The 15,116-nt window shown below is 35.9% G+C and overlaps 1 protein-coding gene across 1 annotated transcript; it reads right to left on the bottom strand.

The window, feature by feature from the left end:
• Window positions 1–1,402: 1,402 nt before the first annotated feature.
• On the bottom strand, window positions 1,403–15,062 carry DBT (dihydrolipoamide branched chain transacylase E2). Its single transcript, XM_068405909.1, has 11 exons — window positions 14,956–15,062; window positions 10,461–10,584; window positions 10,213–10,288; window positions 8,901–9,082; window positions 8,407–8,534; window positions 7,382–7,625; window positions 6,417–6,583; window positions 5,278–5,355; window positions 4,223–4,414; window positions 3,986–4,057; window positions 1,403–3,091 (listed from the first exon to the last, which is right to left on the bottom strand). Exons 1-11 carry the CDS (start codon window positions 15,004–15,006, stop codon window positions 2,924–2,926), a joined length of 1,482 nt encoding a protein of 493 aa, XP_068262010.1. The 5' UTR covers window positions 15,007–15,062; the 3' UTR covers window positions 1,403–2,923.
• Window positions 15,063–15,116: the final 54 nt, after the last annotated feature.

The raw sequence follows: 15,116 nt of genomic DNA, 5'->3' as shown, positions 1-15,116 counted from the left end.
TAATGTCTTTTTGGTTTGCTGAACATGACTGGACTCCCATAAACTCCTGGACTTCCATTAACAAAAGTTACAAATTGTGAATAAAAAGAACAGAAGAGTACTTGTTATGCTCCACAATGAAAAATAAGCTAGTTTTGAATTCAAAATGACAATTACTTGCTTTACTCTAGTAATGTTTCTTGGCAAGATAACTAAGCTTCAGAGTGTTATTAAACAGCAACATTGACTAATTAGACTAGAAAAAGTATTACATTACTAAGTATTTTACTCATTACTTTTGCCTACGCTGAAGAATTCCAGTGCTGATTATCAAAGTCCAGACAGAAAAGTAATCTTTATCAGGATGTGCAGAGGGGTTCTTACTCACCCCTTTTCATGCTTGCAATCATGAAACATTTTTAACATTCTATTTCTTCAAATAGCCCTTAGAGAAGACAAAAGGAGAACAACTCTGTCAGAATCTCTTTCTTCAACCCAATGGAAAGAGAGCGATCACAATAACCACAGGTCGCTATTTCAAGCAGAAGCCATAAAACTGCATAATTCTAACCAGTTCTTGCATCTGGAGTATAAAATGTGAAGATGAAATTTTAAAAATATCATTCATATGGTTATAGGCCTCTTTCAGTAGAAATATTTTTTCCTCATTATTAGCCTTAGATTCTATCATTACCACATAGAACTTTATAAACAAAAAAACCCCTCTCCAGTCCATGACCAACTACCTACCTGAACACCAATACCTATTTAAAAAGACAGTAACTGCTTTAGCTTTCAATCTTCTAAGCTTTTTTTTGTTGTGTTTTTTTTTTTTTTTCAACAAGTCATGCAAAAGCAAAAATGATCCAACAGGTTCTTTGGTATAGGTATTTCTTCTTTCAGTTTTGGTATAGATTCAATTCCCACAGTGCTTTTAAATCAATGTTTTTTCTTGATCTAAAAAAGTCTAAAAAACTTAACTACTTAATTTCCTCCTCCTTAAAAGAGACAGATAATTAGAGCTAGGAAAAAAAATAACCCTCCCTTTTATTGGAGTTTTGAGAGGCAAAGAAATTTCAGGGTCCTTGTGTGAGCAAAATTATTCTGTCTATTCTGTCTCAAATATTTCAAAATCACTGTATTGCTTTCTATCATACACTTATATTTCCTCAATTTATTTTCTCCGTGGTCATCAGATTTAAAAATATATGGTCACCAGATTTAAAAATGCACTATTCAAACTAAGCCCTTACCACAACAATATACTTGTAGGAAAGTAGCCATTAGGCTGTGTTCTTTTGGTAGTTTTGAGTTCTTTTTGGTAGTCTTCTTACCTTCTTTAAGATAAGAAGAAATAGAAGTTTGAGTCACCTTGTACAGGATTGCCTGCATAAAATTCACAAAAAAACCAGTATTACTACAATTGTTTGTGGCTTTAATTTTTTTTATTAGGAATAAATAAATCTGATAAAAATGAAATAGGTAATAAGCACAATATATTAGTCAAACTTTGCAAGAAATGACCTACATAAAAAAGACCCTTATACCACAATAGAAATATAAATAGCACCTTACATGTATGCTCCCATGCTCCCCCCCCTACATTACCACCCTTCCTCTTGCTCAGTCTCAGCATCAGGGATAGCAGAGAATCTACCTCTGGTAGCTTGTGTCTTGCTCTTCACAGCTAAATGCAATAGACAACTTTGGTCTACAATTTTGGAGAATGCTCCTGTAGAGGCAGTTTTTGCTATACCTACAGAAAGGAGAAAATGTCCATTTTGTGCCTCACAAATTAATTTTTAAGGCCATGTAACTGTCTTTTCTTGTGTGTTTGCAACTTATGTTTCTAGAAGGTATTTATATCCAACAGTTTTCTTCATATCTCCTGTTAAATAACCAGTGCAATTCTCATCATTTGTTTAGTTTACCCCACATAACTGTTGTCTGTTCTGAAGGCATTAACGTGAACCTATTCATTATGTGCCTTGTATCTGAGTTTAAAAAGGCCTTCTCTCACATAGTATTTTTTTAATGTTAATTCTTTGTTGTATCATCTGATTAATCTGTCAAATTCTAGTATCTCAACATCAATAATATGAGGTGATGCAAGCTTTTAGAACACATTCTGCTTACTGTCAGGCTTACCTAATGACAGAATAACAAATGAGATCTTCCTTTTTTCCTCCTTTTTTTTTTTTTTTTTTTTTTTTTTTTTTTAACAGACAGACACTTTCTGTAAGAAACAAAAATAACTGGAAAGTATTTAAGGACTGCAACTACTTCCAGCCTATAAAAATACAGGATATTCTAGAAAGTATTAAGGCCCTGACAGTTATTAATAAATGTTAGCAGTAAGCATTTGAATAAATATGGCCTCTTCATTTATAATTTGATAAAGAGTACCTGTGCAAGTAATTGCCAGGAAAAAGTGGACTAGCAAAAGACTTGAGAGGTTTACTCAGTTAAACAACAAAAAGCTCTTTGGACATCTTACAGCAGAAGCATAAAAGGCATTTTATTTGTACATGATTTTTGCATAACTTCTTCTGGGAATTTGGATATTATTTGTTAACTATGAGTATTTCCCTTTAAAACAGGTTAATCATTTTATAAATACCGCAGATGTTGATCAGTGTCATTCAGTCACACCAGCCTCACAACCGTATGTATTATAACAGGCAAAATAAAGACATTCCATCACCGTATTCAGAAGTCGTGCCATGACCTATTAAGTTTGACAGTCTGCTGTAGACGAAATTACAGCGCTAATTAAAAGTAGTAACAACTAATTGATAGACTGATATCATCTGTTGAGAACTTTTAACCACATAAAATTATTATATAATGTGAGTAGCAACTGGCACGTGCTAGCAGAGCCAGCTTTTATAATTATTCAGTCTAATCCACAAAGTTTAAAGGCATATTGTAGCCATGGTTTCCTTTATTTAAGGTCTAGCAGCATCGAAGCAGGGTTCTCCAAGTAAGATTTCCACAAGTTAGAAAACCGGGCCATTGTAGCTCCATCAATGATGCGGTGATCAGCTGACCAACTCACATTCATTATCTGCGCTTTAAATACTTCACCTTTTCCATTAAACCGAGGAAGAACCTAAAAATCAGAGGAAGGAAAAAACCAGGAATATTAAATACTTCCATTAACAAATCTGTATTTTTTAATTGTTAATTTGTTAATCTAAATTTAATCATTTTGCTAAATTAGACAGACAGCAGTAGTGCCATTCAAAAAACAAAGGCCTTCCCATTATTGTTTGCGCTGTGGATTAGAATATATTGCAAACCTACATAACAAACAGTCATCTCCTATTTCCACTACCATGGAAATACTGAAGTAGTGAAAACCTTTCTTGACTCAAAAGTTTCTTCCTGAATAGTTTATTGCACTGTTAGTGGTCAAAGTGACAGTTTCTTTAAAGCATTCCCTAAACAAAAGGCTCATAGTAAGAACACAGAGAAAGTATTTTAAATTAATACTAATCTCATTTCCAGCATTGATCTCAAATGTCTATATTAGAGAATTAAAGCTTGAAATTAAAAAAATATGAAACTGCCTTCACCATAGAGTTCTCTATGTATTCAGCTGTCTCATTAAATTAAACTTCATTATCAGGATACTTTTTTAGTCTTTTCTCCTTGATGACAGCAAAAATGCTATTGCTATGTTGCAAAACTTGTAGAAATAAATTTGTTTCTTAATAACTAGAAGGCTAAACATAGATTTGAGTGAAATATAACAGGATTCTAGAAAACAAATCTCAACCTTTGGCATAAGAGACTTCTATTTAAACATTTAGTGTCTCTGCACAGTCATCTAAAAACATCACAGAAGTTTCCAATCACAAGCTATGCAGTTTCTGTAACAAAAAGAGGAAATGTTTATATAAGAAAAACAAAACAAAGGGACACTCCAGGTTTCATTGTCACTACAGACGACCTTAGTTAGCTAGAGTTAAACACTCACATCACTGAGATAAAGTTAATATACCTGTATCTTTCCAAGTGCTCCAATAGCTACTTCAGGAGGTAGTATCACTGGTTTGGCATAAGTGCCACCAATCTAGAAAAGAAAAAGCTGGGGATATTAGTTAACAATTTTTTTTTTTAAGCAGATTGCCTGTTGCATTAATTGCTACACGTTTTGTTCATTGCATATTAAACTTTACTAAAGTATTCATTTCAGAAGCAGTTTTCAGATGTAATTTCTCATTTTTCCTGTACTTACTGTGCCAATATTTGAAAGGGTAAATGTTCCCCCAGTGAGGTCATTTGTTCCCAGTTGGCCTGCAGAGCCCAAGGACTGTAGGCGATTTAATTCAGAAGCAATCTCAAACACACTACAGACTTGAACATTTTTCACATTTGGGACAATTAAACCTTGCTCTGTGTCCATAGCAACTCCAATGTTGTGCGAAGCCTGCAACAAGTTTCATTAACCGGACATTAACATAAGCAGCCAACATAAAATGTATTTTACATAAAAAAGCACTGGAATAATGTCTTCTTTATATATCTTTTAAACCTAGAAAGTGCTGTCTGTAGCAAACAACTCCCCTAACTTTGAGGGGAGAAGGGGATGTAAATTTTTAAATATTATCTTTCACATCTGCAAAGTGCAAACTGATTCTGGCAATTTCACATCCAGGAAATACAAAATCCCAGAATCAATTTCACATTGAAAATATTTCACTTTAGGATGATTATATGGGTAACAAAACATGACTAGCAGATTTTAAAGAGAACACTAAAACTGAAAAAAAAGGAAACTAAGTTGCCTTTCATTTGCTAGAAGGAATATATAAGGATTAATCCGAGAGATATTGGTAAAACTGCACAAAAGGAGTATGTACACATCACTTAAGAAAATAGACACTTGCTGCCCAGAAGTATCAGTCCAGCACCAGTTATCAAAACTGAGTTTAAAACATGTCTTTAATACATAAGGGTTGAGCGTTGAAACAATGACACCACTGTGCCATTACTAAAAAATTACTGTATTAGATGTCAAATGTTCTCATTTTAAATGCTTGGCCCAGCCCATCTTCAGGTGAAAAATAGGAAATTGCTATATTAATATGCATTTTGTGACTCTCATTAACCAAGCTACTGAAATAAGATCAATAATAAATCAAATCCAATCTTAGAATCTGGACACACAAATTATTTTCCAGCACAACACCATAGTTGTCATTCTTAGAATTAGCTCAGACATTCTGAAAAGCCCTTGTTAGCTGTTAGTTTAGGTTTTCTGCTCACAACTTTTATCAGTAATTTACAAACCTTATATGTGACATTTTGACAGCTTTCATCCAAAGAAGAGTTAAGAATGGGATACTGCAATAATCCCAGAGAGGCTGCCTGTTAAATATAAAACAAACAAAAAAAGATAGATTTTTATATTTTATAACCAGAGAGCTGCAGGGAAAGAAAGGAATGGTGAGAGACAGTTTAGATTAATAACAATATGGATTTCCTCAATGCAATCAAATTTGGCTTAAACTCTCCTAAACTTGTCTGTTGATATTCTGTCATTATTAGGATAGCAGAAGAAAAAGACAACTTGCAAAAACCAAATATACATCAGACGTATAAAAAGTGACAATCCCTTTCCCAAGTATAACTGAAGTTGAATCTGCATTTGTTATTTCTGTTCCACAATTCAAATCAAATATCCCAAGATAGAAGTTATGAGATTCAGCAGCAATGTCATTCTCAGCTGTCCACTTAGATGACAATTATTTAAAGTAAGTAATATTAATTCCCTTTAAAGACAGTGAGCAGAATGAGTGCTTACTTAGCACTGTAATTGAAATAGCATTATCAGAAGTTTCAGACTAACTATGCATTCAATACGTAGCTTAGGCAGCGCATCAGCCTTCACTGATGCCAACAGCTGGACGAGGAACCATGGCAACTAAATGAGTGTGAGTGCCTGGCCTTCTGAACAAGAGAAGGAACACACTCATTCACCTGAACAACAGAAGACACATACTGATTCACCTGAGGGATTAATTACCAACAAAAATATTATAATAATGAAAACAAAAACAATAATAATGATGTGTTTCACATAAGGTTGATTTTAATGGAGTTCATAAAAATACTGAGAGTTTCCAAAATTAGTTTTGTGTAATTCAAACACCCAGTGATGCTCACCCCCATGATGAATAATCTTTCATGTGCTCTATCCTTCCCCATTAATATTTCAAAAATTTTCCATGATATTATATAACCCTAACTACAACTCCAACAGTAAATTTATACGTAAGTGGTTCAATAAACAAGAAAAGTTAAGACTTTTCTTGTGACCTGTAATTATTCAGATGACAGAGAGGTGCTCCAAACTTAAAACAATCATTGATCAGATTTTGGTAAAATCTGCATAAGTACTCCATACAGTGCTCTGCTGCACGTCTCACCTTTATGAAGAAAGGCATAAAGGAAAGCTTAACTCCACGAGTTTGTGCTAGAGGTTTCAGCTCTTCTCGCAACTGAACAAGCTGAGTCAAATCAATCTCATCACAATAACCCAAGTGGGGTATCTTCAGGGCTGCGCTCATAGTCTTTACCATTGCCTTGTGAAAACCTGGAAAATATTCGCTGACTTCTTAAACCAACAATATGAGCTTCTGGGGAGTTATGGTGAAATTTCAATTATTTGTTTCCATTAACAAGTTGCACAACTTAAAAAAAAAAAAAAAAACAAAACAAAAGCCAACTGCAACAAAAAAAGGACATGGTAAAGCTCACTTTAGGATCAACAGTTACTCAGCACATGGAACTTAATTTTTACAATTGTAATATTTCAGATTATATTACTGCTTATCTCTCCTGTGTATGTATATATTTGAAATCATAGTACACTAATCTGCACTGCTTTTTCCAGCCTCTCCAAATAAACATTGCCTGAAAGGCAAGCAAAAGCCTTTTATCTTCCTCTTTTCATGTGTTTTTTCTTACCTTAGTGTCCTTTGTTGCACTCTTCTCCAGAACAAGCGTGAATGCTGAAGTACACTATTGTTAAGCACTGATAAACCCTTAAATTCACTGCACTTTGCCACTAATTGCGTAATGATTCATACTGTGACAAATTCATGTTGTTTCAGAATCCCTACCTGTCTCAGCATACATTTGAAGAAATATGGATTAAAAATGAGCAAGTGCAACTTGCAGCCCAACTCCATCCAACGAAAACATGAACAATTAATTCATAAAATCATAATTTCATGCAACACCTTCTTACACAGCATGTTTTCCTATTGCTCACTTGCATGACAATAACACGAAACACACTCCCATCAAAAGGAATCAGCCATTCACTGAGTAACATTTACTGGTAGCCTACTGTGAACATGGTCTCAAGATTTTGCGTTTCATGATTTACCTGTTATAGGTTCAGTTTTATCTTTTCCTGAAAACACAATGGGTCTGGAAACAGGTACAGGAATTTTGTGTGCTTTGTCTTTTGGAGCAGCTGGCAGAGTCTCTGATTTTGGCAAAGGTGGGATAATTTCAGCCTTTGGTGATGGAGGTAAAATAGCTCCTGTTTGTTTGGCCAAATAATTGAGTATGTCTTCTTTAAGGATTCTGTTATCTTTCCCTGTTCCAACAACTTCACTCAATTTAATCTGAAAAGTACATAACAAGCTATGACACTTCCATTTTACAGCAATACAAAAATATCCTATATTGTGAGCTATGGTTAAAAACTATTCCAGTTACTGATCTAACATACGTACAGGTTTCTTTCCCTTTCTATGATTTATGAGGTACTCAACATTGTTCAAATTATCCAGAAGGCCCACTAGGTGTCTAATTGCGTATTTTAAGGAGGAACTATGAATACTACTTACTCTAATTACCTCACAGGATCAACAGTGCAATATTAATTTGAGGAAAGCTATTTTTCACTTAATTTTCTCTACTTACTGTTTTATTTTTCTCCTAAAAATGCACCACAAGCTTTCAAAAGCAATGGAATATTCATAGATTCACAGGAAAAAAAGAATTAGAAAAGAACTTAAAAGATCACCTAGTACATCCGCTGCTCTAATGCAATCTGAAAAACAGAACAAGGTAGCTAAAGCTGAGATTCCATTTTTCCCTCCTCCTTCCTCTGTCCCAGGAATCTACTCTGATACTTTATTATTTTTATTCTAAAAAGGTTTTCTTAATCTCCAGCCTGAACCATCCTAGCTGCATTTTAAGCCCAGTAATTCTTTTCATATCCACCATAATCATCAGAAAACACAATCCTCTTCATCTTTACAAGTTTTTACACATTTGAAATGTATTTGAAAACAAGTCATTTCTCACTGCACTTTCCTCTAGATCATCGTTCTCCTAGTCAGTCCAACTGCTATATAAAAGATGGATAAAATGCAGCAGGATCCGATTCAGCAAACTTACATTGTTCTCCATGGCGAGACGACGAACTGCAGGGGTTGCTAATGTTTTATGACCTTTTATCTCTTGGTGAGTGTGCTCTTCATGAGACATAGGAGGTGTTTCAACAACATCTTCTTCTGGGGCAACACCTACAAACAAAAAGAAAAATTTTAACTTTACTACATTATAAACATTTATTAAATTCCAACCTCAACCATTCTGTAATCCTGTGACAGCTGAAGTTTTTAACATTTAATTTGAGCTACTGTGGATGGGAACATAGCATTCTGAAGGCTGCTGCTTAAGCTAAATTTTCAATAGGAAACAGCTGCCTTCTGAGATCTTAATTCCTAACAAAATGTTATAGCTTTTCCTACTTAATTTTCTTGACCTTATAAAGGGAAAAAAAATAATTCAGTTTTAAGATTTTCAAGAGGAAAAAGTAAACTCCTCTGTCACTGATGGTTTTATGACAACAAACAAAATATGCAAGAGAAAAAAACGGCTTACAATACCTTTTGAAGCATCGATTTCAATGTCCACTAATGGTTTTCCGACATAAGCGATTTCATCTAAATTGTAATGGAGTTTTCTAATGATGCCATCATAACGACTAGTAATAGTAACAGAAGCTTTATCGCTTTGTACTTCACAGATGCTATCAAACTGAGACACGCTATCACCTTCTTTTATATACCTAACAGAAAAGACACAAGCTAGTATATAACATATTAAGTGTAAAAATCTATGCGGTGTATTCTTTTGATAAGTTCAGTTATGTACGTCCCCACAACATGCAAATGCATTCCAGATAAGATGACAAATTCTATATAATGGATACATTTGCTATATACCTTTTGCCTGACCGCTCCAGAACCCTTGATTGTGTGAAATGACACAATGATTTACAATATCATCGCACATATATTTTCACTATTGCTTTAGTAAAGCAGAGTTTTCTTGACAGATTATAATCTAAATAAATCTAAAAATAAGACCAGCTTAGTCTGAACCTAAGGAAGTTCTTAGTTTCAAATTGCCAGGATCAGTATATGATCAGTTTCAGAAAAGAAATTCGAAGTGGGAAACAGAGTCTTCTATGCAAAGAGAGGTATTTTCACCTATTTGTACAAAGAACAAGGCATTTCAACACTGTCTTCCTTCACTGTACACTTTGATTTTGCTTAATCCATTCATCATTGGCTTTTTACAATGTAGATGTTCAAATCTTTTACTAAACTGAATAGAGAAGGGGTATAGGATAAAAATATGTGGATTCTCTAGACTAGTCATTTGTTTCTGAAGTTCAGCCTAAGTAAGTACAATAAAAGACAGACTCTAAAAACATTAACCACTGAAGGAAAGCCTATATACAGGTGCAGTTAGAGCATCCCATTCCTTCCATCTTTTCCATTCCCAAATAAACCAGATTGCAAATACCAGACAGAAAAATCTGAATGCATCAAAAACAGTCTACGTACCAGTCATACACAAACCACTAACATAACACTCATAAAATAGCAAAATAAAATAAATTATTTTATTATGAAAAATATATATTTATATACCTAAATATATGTGTATAGATAATAAATATATATTTACAAACCTAAGAGAAAAGACACAGGCTAGTATATAACATATTAAGTGTATTGCAAACAAACAAAATGTTAAGCTCAGTATACACAAGGTCTTAAAATGTGGAAAATGAAACTTGAAAAACTTCACTAGTAACCTGGAAAACATATTCTCACATAAACGATTGACAATACAGCTGTTAAACTACTTGCTGCTTTCTTACTATATTTCTAAGAAAGTAGAACTTACCATTCTTTTACAGTCACCTCCGTAATCCCTTCTCCAATGTCAGAAAGCTTAAACTGGACAATTTGGCCACATGAAGCTTAAAACAGACAATAAGGAAACACAGCATGTTTAATATTAAATATAAGATATCAGACAGAAAAATCTGAACGCATCAAAAACAGTCTACATACCAGTCATATGCAAACCGCTAACATAACACTCATAAAATAGCAAAATAAAATAAATTATTTTATTATGAAAAAGATTACCAGCAGATGTTCTGAATAATCGCTGTTGATGACTAAACTTGAGGGCAGATTTGTCAAACACGCACACATATTTTGATTTTATAAAGCGAATGCTGCTGCACGATCTAACACGGTGAATGCAAACCTGGGGGAGAAAAGTCTCAAGTGTTAATATAATGGACTGAGGAATGTGGAGCTCATTTAATATTCCTGATGCAACAGTAATACTAAAATAGTTTAATTCTAGTTTATATAAGAGAAGTTCTTATGGAAACACAATTATACTAAATACATACTGAATGTACCATAACCATTAAATTAGCGTAAGCTTTGCCAGGTCTTTAACTTCTTTCACTAACACAACACATGGGGAAACCAAAGCCACAATAACATAACCAATTAACAAAAATCATGACAAGATCTGGTCAGAGATTCATGCTTGCTATTGTTTCTCTAACCAATTAGTTTAATCAGGACACACACACAAAAAGCATACATCATATCAACTACATCAGCCATCTGAAATATTCTTATCCAAAATGGATGCTGGAAGGGTCCCCTAGACTGCAGGAAAAATCAGCATATTTTTCTTTGATCAGAAGTACTAATTAGAAAGGAAATTCATACCAGAGGGCACAGACAGTTGCCCTTTTATTTCTGTTAATATATAGGAGGCAATCACCTTCACGTAAATACCATTTCACATCAACTTCAATGACATTTTTTAAGAACTGGGTGTGAGATGGTTTGCTTTTATGGTTACAATTATGTTTATCCAGAAATCAACTCAAAGGATCAACGGAATTTTTGGAAAGGTTCTTCAGACAAAACCTTATGCTTTAAAGCCTCATGTAATCAGTCATGATTTTGGTCAAAAGCAAAGCCAGTAGCACTTGCACTGACATAAACAGGCATTTTACCATTAATCTCAACAGACATTAGTTCAGACCCTTTTTTATTTAGTAAGATTTCTTAAATCGAATGTAATTCTGGTGTTATGTTGTCTTAGAGTGCTGTAAAATTAATAAAAATAACAATTTATCTGTAGATACTATCTCTAATTTAGAGATATGAAAAAAATTCAGGTGCTACAATGTACCTCAAGTAGCTCAAAACTGTAAAATTTAGAAATTAACTTCTTAGAGGAGCCAGAAAACAGCACACCTGCATGGGAAAGTTCATTTTAACTTCTTTTTTTAAAAATCCTTTCATTAATTACAGAGCATTTGATACTTCCTGACTGCCCTCCCGACCCCCCAAACTGTTCAACTATTTGATTTTACATTACATTTCTAAAAAGTAGGTTATTCAGAAAACCGTACAACTCTGAACTGATGATGTACACATTTTCTGTATTATTTAATCTAGCACTGCAAGTTATATTTAATATCACCTTTCTTTTAGGAACAAATATTTATACAATACAATCTACCATAAAGGACCCAACAAAGTTATATTGAGTTACTTTTCAGCTGCCTGCTACTAAGATTGTATCTACTGATCTAGAGTTAAGTATTTTTCTAATTCCTGTAATAGGCAAACAGTAAATCCTTTTCATTAGTCCTCCAAACAATTTTTCCTATTAAAAAAATCACGTAAAATGGTAATTTTAAGCTATGACATATCTTATTTTATGAACACATTTAAAATTCTCATTCAATTACAAAACTGGTATATAATGTATATCTTCACAAGCCTATTTTCTCCTGGTTTTAATTCTGCTTTTCTTCCCACTTGAGTCCATGGTTACAATTTTTTGTCCAACAAGATCTTTTTGTCCCAAACTTACAATAAAACCCTTTTCTCTTTATATGACCCTACATGGAAAACATTCAATATTTACCTGCGAAGATGATCACAAGGAGCACATCAAATCTCTGAACTATTTCTAAATGTGAAGTTTCATAATGCTTTCCATGTGTTTTTAACATTTGGTAATCAATGCAGGTAGTGAATTAGCAATGTCACTGCCAAAAAACCAGACTGGTTTTGTTACAGAAGAGTTTCAATGCTGTTTCAAATTATATTTGTAGGAATAATTCAAAACTACTGCATTTTTTAAAAATGGAATCTTTTTGGTTCGCAGTTTTGCACATTCTCTACTAAAAAGTTGGTGTGCTAGTATGTTAAAGCAAGCATACAGTACCCAATCTCTTCACAGAACAGTGCTCCTTTCTAACAAAATTAAAATCCATGAAATAAAGAGGCTGTGCTTATTAGTTTCAGTATTTAATCACCATAAGACTATTTTCTGTGTAATGCTGAATACGGAAATAAAAGCATATAAAAGACAAAATTAGTTCTAATATCCATAGCATACACACCTATGTATCTTGATATCTGGAAAAATATAGTAACAAAAAAACAAGCAGCACTGTATTAGCAGTTATGTTTCTGTCACCACTATTATGGTATATGATAATTTATAGGCAATAATGCCACAGTAAGAGAACACCTTTCCTGTGCAAGCCTTCAAAGGGTGGAGTTACTGTGGGGAAAAGAAACTGAGGGCCCACTCCAATCTCCCACTGATACTGAGGACACATCAGCCACTGATACCCGGCTGACTAAGATTTGTGGTTTGAACCAAGACAACATGGGAGCTGTATGCTATTTGGGGGAGAACTGCCTTGCCCCTGTTCAGTTCAGTTTGGGTCGTTTCCTTAAAAAGAAGCCAACTATGCTTTTCTAAATCACCACTGATCCTAAAACTCTACTGCTGGCCTCAGAACAAAATGTTTTTACGCAGCCTGCAGGCAACCGATCACCTGATGAAGTTAACACTGAATTTCAAAGTGAAATTGAATAGTTTGAGGAAATGACTTCTCGTTAAAGGATACTCCTCTATAGAACTCTTTTGACTTGCTGTCACATTGAGTCATTTTAATGAGCATTTACTTACATTGGATTTGTTTTGCATACATATTCTATATCTCCAAGTATATAGTTGCCTATATACTAAACCAATGTCCTTGGTAGCATGTTTCAGTCAGACATTATTCCTCACCTAAATAACTGGCACCCTGTCTTAGTGTCTAGGTAACTGTTATTTCCCCACTACTTAACACAAAGACCCACAGGCTCCTTTCTTTTTTTCTTAACTTACAGCCCCCATGGACAATCACCATTACTTTGCCCTTCTTCCTCTTGCTATACGAAGTGTTTGCAAAGGCATTGAGAATATTAAAATAAAGCCCTTTAATATTATAATAACCATATTATTTCTTGGATCTTACCACCGTTTCACAGTAGATGGTCACAAGAAGAATTAGTACCTAGCAAAATTCAAAATGTGCTTGTAGGAAACACATTATCAACAGCCAATTCTATAGTTCAGCATGCACATAGATGAGCATTTTCATCTTATCAGAATCTCCCTCTGGATTTAAGAGTAGATGGTTTAGTTAGAAAGAAAACTAAGGAGAAGCTGCAATCTTCAATATTCTTAATTAGTAAAATTACTTATATGTAGCCAAAAACAAGATAATTACAAAAGTATCACTGAAAAAATTCCTCACTTCTATGCTTTCAAAATACAGTATGAATTATTATTATGAGCAAAAACAATAAAAACTAGAACTGATCCTTAGTTTTGTTTTCATTTGGATTATCTTACAAAAAGATGTTTCTTTTTCTGACATTCCACAAAACAGCAGTGACATAATTGGAAACCAATACTCTTCACTACAGCAGGAAGGCTATAGTACAAGAAGGCAGAAGAAAGCATGAAGTCTTCATTATGGTATATGTCTATGAGATTGTAAGTGTCCTAAAAGGCAACGAAGTAGACTGACTTCTTAAAGTATGGTATCCCAACTACGCAATTTACAAATATCAGGGCTCCTGGGATTCAAAGAAATACGTTTCCCCTTCCTGTGTGTGCCCACGCTGTCTCTGTGCGGCTGGGGTATGCGAAGGGGGCTGATGCACGGGCAGGAGAGCGGCGATGGCAGTGTAACGCATTGGCAACGCAATGAATCGGGTGACAAATAACAGAAGGATGTCAGTGGCTTATCGCAGGAGACATGGGCAACGTGGGAGCCATTCAGGGGGCAGCAGCGTGGCGCGGAGGAAGCCTGTTCTGGGGGTCCCTGGAGAGCGAGGACACTCTGACCCCAGGAGGCAGCGTGCGGGCTCCGCCGGCACCGGGGCAGCACGGGACGTGCGGGGTCGGGCACTGTCGGCTGACTGGCTGCGAGGGACACAGTCACCCGTGCCGCCACACCGTGGGGCAGCAGCGGGGCGGGCTGGGGCAGTGCCCGCCCGGAGGCGCGGCCGAGGCGGGCGGGCAGGCTGAGGGGAGGCGGGAGGTCGGGAGGGCTGAGGGGAGGCGGCAAGTCCGCGAGAGCGTCATGTTTGCCCCGAGGGTGTGCCGCGCGGTCCTCGCTCCCTCCCGGCTCGAAGGAAGCAACAGGGCTTCAGGATGCCGCCGCCGAGGCGGAGATGCTACGCGTTGTCCACCCCTCGCCGGCTAACCGGGAGTGCCACCACCCGCACGGTCCCCTGCTCCCCTTACCAGGCGCCCCGCGGCTCGGCAGCTGCTCCTCAGAGCCGTCACGGCCGCCATCTTACTCCGGGAAGAGGCAGCCCCAGGGCCCGCACACCTCCCACCGAGCAGCCAACCGGAGGGCAGCCACGGCAGCCCCAGCCAACCAGGCGGCGGGCGGCCACCCTGGG

The sequence above is a fragment of the Nyctibius grandis genome, chromosome 8 (assembly GCF_013368605.1).
Source record: "Nyctibius grandis isolate bNycGra1 chromosome 8, bNycGra1.pri, whole genome shotgun sequence".
Taxonomy (NCBI): domain Eukaryota; kingdom Metazoa; phylum Chordata; class Aves; order Nyctibiiformes; family Nyctibiidae; genus Nyctibius; species Nyctibius grandis.
Note: the sequence above shows the minus strand (reverse complement) of the source record. Positions and strands in the feature narration are given on the sequence as shown.

What these genes read in the sequence shown, in the direction of transcription:
- DBT (XM_068405909.1), bottom strand. Translation starts at nt 15,006, where the DNA reads ATGGCGGCCGTGACGGCTCTGAGGAGCAGCTGCCGAGCCGCGGGGCGC. An exon ending in TTATGCCTTTCTTCATAAAG is followed by an intron (nt 5,356 to 6,416) that starts GTGAGACGTGCA and finishes TATATTTAACAG; the next exon opens with GCAGCCTCTCTGGGATTATT. An exon ending in CCCTTTCAAATATTGGCACA is followed by an intron (nt 4,058 to 4,222) that starts GTAAGTACAGGA and finishes TTTCTTTTCTAG; the next exon opens with ATTGGTGGCACTTATGCCAA.